Here is a 6,000-nt window from a genome sequence, read left to right as displayed (position 1 = left end):
CATGATCACTCGAGTAGTCCCACGTATAAATACGTAACCTTTGATAAGGATAAGGTCTTGGCAAACCACAAGTCCTTCTTGGCCTCATTTAATATTTCAATTAGCAACAATTCTGAGTACTTACCTTGTTTGTATTGGATACCTAAACTTCACAAATATCCGTACAAACAACGGTACATTCCCGGCTCATCAACAGGTTCTACTGAGGAATTGTTCGTTAGATTAACCAAAATGTTTTTTCCGCAATGAAAGAGGGATTACAGAAATACAGTGAAACTGATTACCCGCATAGTGGCATTAACCGTATGTGGATTCTGAAGAACTCAAAAGTACTTCTGGAAAATTTCAAATCTCATTCATTCTCTGAAATAAATTCTATCAAAACCTTTGATTTTTACCACTCTTTACACAACCATACCAAATAAAAATTTAAAGACGAGTAACCATACCACATAAAAAAATAAAAACTCGTCTTGAAGAAATAATCTACAATGCTCGCCTCCATAAAAATTTTACCATACTCCACTAATTTATTGTTTTAGGATATAATTCTGCATATTTTGTTGAAATTGAGACGGAAAATAAAACATGCTACACCGTAGAACAAGTGATCAGTATGATGAAGTTTTTCATTGGAATCATATTTGTTGAACTTGTAGGCAGAATTTTCCAGCAGGTTGTCGGGGAACCTATGGGAACCAACTGTGCACCTCTCCTGGCCGACCATATCTTATTTTCATATGAGTTGGAGTTCCATCCGACACTTATTAATAAACAAGAAGATCAAAGAATCTAGATCATTTAATTTTACATACATTAACAATCCACACTTTTCTGATTGGGTCCCATTGATACAATTATCTTCCTGAAGTAGAGATTAAAGATACAGCTCCTCCGCCTCTTTCTGGACATGTACATCGAATTTGACAACAGCGGTCATCTCAGTACTAGCATCTATGACAAGCGACCCGATTTCAATCTTGAAATTATGAATTTTCCTCACCTTAGCAGCATTATACCAACTTCACCCACTTATGAATTCAACTCTTACGATATTCAAGGGCATGCAGCTCTACTCAGACTTTTTGAAACGTCATTGGTGTTTGAGCAAAAACATAATGAACCAGGTTTTTGTCAAAGAACGTCTCGTCCTTTTTCTCCAAAAGTAGCAAGATAAAAAAGATAAATTTCAGTGTCCACTACACAAATCATACAAGATGGTCTTGAATTATAGATTCTAAGTGCTGAACTGAAGTTGTGTATCTTTTTATTTACTTTACACTTTTCTCTGTATTTGTCTTCGTGCTTTAATTATTTTTTTTTTGTTTTTTTTTTTGTTTTTTATTTTTTTTCGTATTAGAGTGGTGTTTTTATGATTTGTTCTTTCCTACGACAAGATATTTGTATCTTCGCTGGTCATTCTGTTTAACTATGATATGTATCAACTACAAAAACTTTTTACCGGTGTTTTGGAAAATTTACTATCAACTACAACACCTTTTTTGTTGGCGTCTTTTTCCAATTTATTTGTATGTTTGTGTGAATGTTTTAGTCAAATGTGTTATATGTCTGTGATGTATGTTTACACAGTTTTGGCTGCTGGATCCCAATTATTGTCACATTAACCTATTATGTCTGTTTAGATTGCTCAATTTGATTAATATAACGGAACTATAAACAACTGTCATAAAAGTGGGAGGTTTAGCTAAATACAAAGCCAGGTTTAATCCACCATTTTCTTCTGAAAATGCCTGTACCAATTCAGGAATATGACAGTTGTTTTCGTTGGTCGATAACGTTTGATTTTGTCAATTTTATAGACTTCCCCTTTTGAATTTATCTTGGAAATCGGTACTTTTGTTGTACTCTTTTTTCGCACATAAATGTTGCCAGTAGTTAATAACAATATTTTCGGATGAAACATCACTATACAATATCAAAAGCATTTATTAATTCATAAGTACATTATGATACTACTAATATATCTTTAAATATTCAAGTCACGGTCATTCTTAAAAAAAATCAACACTATTCTTACATTGTTGAAAACTAAGTTCAAAGAATAACAAGGAAAAAACGAAGTATTGTGTCATATTTCAAAACAATAATGGCGATGCTCTCAGAGTACCATTTAAAAAATACAACTTCATTTGGTTCAGTCATTCAGTTCTCATTTGAAAACGTTCAATCTCATTAAAGCATTACTTGATGTATTAACTTTATCTTCTATTTATCATCAAAACTGAATTAAAGACACACTAAAACATCTGCTCATCTTATTCACAATTAATTACATTGCATTTGTACTATTACACAATTATGGTATACTGAAGTGAAATATTCCGGCTAATCCTGCAAATTAATTGGTTACCTTGAGAGGGTGTATGATCCCATATACACTGTGAAGAAAATCAAAGATCAAAACGGTAATTAGTGTTGATATCAGGACACTCCAGTATAATGTAATTGTTACTCGGGATTAACAGGAGATAACTCAGGCGATATAAATCACTGATGAAGATATTTCTACAGATACGTGTCGGTCCGGAGTATACCTGATGAAGTTATTTCCACATATATCTGTCGGTCCAGAGTATACCTGATGAATATATTTCAACAGATACCTGTTGGTCCGGAGTGCAACCGATGAACTTATTTCCACATATACCTATCAGGTCCGGAGTGCACCTGATGCATATATTTCACAGATACCTGTCGGTCCGGAGTGTACCTGATGAAGATATTTCTACAGATATGTGTCAGTCCGGAGTATACCTGATAAAGAAATTTCCACAGATACTTGTCGGTCCGGAGTGTACCTGATAAAGTTTTGTCCACAGATGCCTGTCGGTCCAGACTATACCTGATTAAGATGTTTCTACAGATACGTGTCGGTCCGGAGTATGCCTGGTGAAGATATTTCCACAGATACCTGTCGGTCCGGAGTTTACCTGATAAAGTTATTTCCATAGATGCCTGTCGTTCAAGAGTATACCTGATGAAGATATTTCTACAGATACGTGTCGGTCCGGAGTATACTCGATGAAAATATTTCCACAGATACCTTGACTATAAAGAAGAGAATAGTCCATAATAACATATAAGTCAAACCATGATTATGAAAAGAAGGCGAGATAGGTTATGATTACCAAGGAGAAATCTCTTCATACACACCAAAAGACAAAGGTGTGAATGATTAAAGGTCATTGTACGGCCTTCAACAATAAGCAAAACCCAAACCGTATAGTACGATATAAAAGGCTTGGGTGACAAAATGTGAAACATCGGCATGATTTATAGTACAATTCTAACATACTTTATTATGTTCATATGAACTCATTTTGAAGATTTTATTATTCCCAAACGCTCAAAAGTTATGTTGCACAATGTTTTCATTTTTGAAAATTATCAAGCGTTGAAATGCAATAACTGTTAATTGCTACCCGAAAGACGCTTTAGATGGTCTTGGTGCAAGGTGATAACTTTTTAGACACGTTATGGAATGTCTTCAAAGAAAGTTTGCAGACTTTATTTAGAAACATTAAGGAGAGTCTTATTGTTAACTTTGAGGATTTTTTCCCGAGACGATATGAACGGTCTTAAACTTAAAAGAAAGGGTTAAAGACCTTCTTCAGAGCTGATATAAACTGTCTTAAACCTACAAGAAAGGGTTTAGGACCTTCTTCAGAACCAATATGATCTGACTTAAACTTAAAAGAAAGAATTTAGAACATTCTTCAGAGCTGATATAATCTGTCTTAAACTTAAAAGAAAGGGTGTAAGACAAGACCTTCTTCAGAGCCGATACGAACTGTTATAAACTTTAAAAAAGGGTTGAGTATCTTCTTCAGAGTTGATATGAACTGAATTATAGAAAGGTTTTGAGCAGTTTTATTATTATAGAAACGAAGTGACGATATCAATTGTTTAATGTAAGGTATGAAGATTTTATTCACAATTGGTATGGAATGTTTTGATGAAATGTTTCAATTCTTTTTCAGTGGCGATATGGAATGCATTGACATGCATAGCCCGCGACTCACCGGGTATTGCTCTACTTGGAATACATGTGACAACTTATTCTTTTTTATCTTGATTTCATTTCCGTAGAGATTAAATGGACTGTCTGAATGTAAGGATTTTCTATTATTGTTGTACACCCAGGCGTGATGGTCAAGATGAAGGATAGAAATTATTGCAGTTCCTTAAAATATTGTTAATTTCTTATCCAAAAGGAAACATCTGTCAAATGTACATCAGTACTTTATATTGTTAATGAAACTACTCATGTATATTACCATGACAGATATGGTATAGTCAGTTACAAAACATTAAAATATTTATGTCTAAATAATGACATCTTCTCAATAGTTCCTAAAAAGAACAATATAATTGTAGTACTTTGCTTATAACGATCAATCATAACTTTCGAAAAAATAAGGCCACTATACGACAGACACGTCTAATGCTCACGTCCAATTATTTAATGCTGTTTCTTTCATAGTGCACTTATTCAAAAGAATTCTTATATGCTGCGTGATAGCAGTAAAACAAATCACAATTCACAAATTGATAGAAATATAAAACTAATTATACTGAAAAAGTGAGACAGTCTGGCGTTGCTGTTGCTTTAACGAAAAAAAAAAACCCACCAAAATATGGACAATAAACGTATAATTAATTCGTTTTCTTTGTGTTTTGCTGTCGGTCTAAGCGATGAACGACTTCACATTGAAATTTCAATTAGTAAACGTTGTTATTAATAGGCTTTTTTTGCTGGTGAAATGCTGTTCCAAAAAAAAGTTTATCTGTTTTTATAGTACGAATTGGAACTGCTTTGTTTTAAGCTATATATAATTAAAGAGTAACTGTTGTTTGCGTTGTCATGTATTCAGATTGCCCATCAAGACCAGGTCTCGCTTCTACAGCTTTGTCAATCATTGGTGTCTCCTCTTTCTTTTGCCTTGGTCTCAGAACACATTTACACAGTTTACTAAGAAGTGGAGAACGTTTCATTATAGCCTTTTTGAATCCATCATTAACAAAGGCATATACGAAAGGATTAACGCAAGAATTAGCATAAGATAATGTGTGTCCGAACAGTTTAAAATAATGCATTGCGTCTGTTTTCGGAAAGTTAGGGTCAAACTGGAACCACAACGCAACAAAATGAATTGGGCACCAGCATACAGCAAAAAGCAACACAACAATGGCAACCATCCGGGTAACTCGCTTTATTCTTTCCATCTGTCTATGCTGTTTACTGTTTTTTACCGGCAAGACAGTGTTTTCATTCTAAAAAAAATGTAGAATTAAAATGTTATAGTTGTCACATTAAATAATGTTATATCTTTTTAAAAATCGGCTACTGTCATGACCAAACCGATTGTAAAGGATACGTTTTAAAAAAAGGGTAATGACATATTTGACAATGGTTTATGAAATGCAACCATCTGTTTAACTAAAACATCTTATAAACACAGAAAAGTATTTTAAAGCAGAATCCTGTTTTTACTGATGGATATAGTGGTATATTATTTAACCAAATGGTTTTAGTGCTATCATATCACAAAAATCTATTGAAAACGATGAAAATTTAGGTAACATATGAGGATGTCAAGATATAAAAAAAAAAAAAATCCGCCATTTTGGTCATCTCACTGTATCAAAAAATCATTTACTGTTGTTCTACATATAATAGTAACATTATAAACTACAAAATGATGTATCGTTGAGATAAGTATTTCAGCCAATTTTAATTGACAATTGCATACAATTCTCATATCAGCTATGGGACTCGCATTTAGGCTATTATTATAAACACGAATATTTACAGTAATACATTTCCTGAAGTTATAGTTTATATATGGTGTTAATTCGATTTCATTGTCCGTTACAATATATTTAAAACATTAAAATCTTAGTATATGTCGAATTTAATTCAAGTTATTGCTCAATAATAAACAGAAATTAGATTAAGCTTCTTCAATGAAATAACAA

General features: G+C 33.0%; 1 protein-coding gene across 2 annotated transcripts in view; it reads right to left on the bottom strand.

Annotated features, from left to right (window-relative positions):
* Positions 1–1,311: 1,311 nt before the first annotated feature.
* The window catches only part of LOC127731107 (galanin receptor type 1-like), a 46,247-nt gene continuing 41,558 nt past the window's right edge, over positions 1,312–6,000 (bottom strand). The window contains exons 5-6 of one of the 2 annotated variants that reach the window (XR_007995494.1): positions 3,765–5,295; positions 1,312–3,658 (exon numbers count right to left, since the gene is read on the bottom strand). Coding sequence is in view for 1 of the 2 variants with exons in the window: in XM_052239975.1 (XP_052095935.1) it covers positions 4,858–5,295 (438 nt within the window). In the remaining variant the exon portion in view is untranslated. Of the gene's footprint in view, positions 5,296–6,000 lie in introns of both variants that reach the window. The other variant, XM_052239975.1, reaches the window with a different exon arrangement.

This window comes from Mytilus californianus, unplaced genomic scaffold, assembly GCF_021869535.1.
Source record: "Mytilus californianus isolate M0D057914Y unplaced genomic scaffold, xbMytCali1.0.p SCAF_2, whole genome shotgun sequence".
NCBI lineage: Eukaryota > Metazoa > Mollusca > Bivalvia > Mytilida > Mytilidae > Mytilus > Mytilus californianus.
Note: the sequence above shows the minus strand (reverse complement) of the source record. Positions and strands in the feature narration are given on the sequence as shown.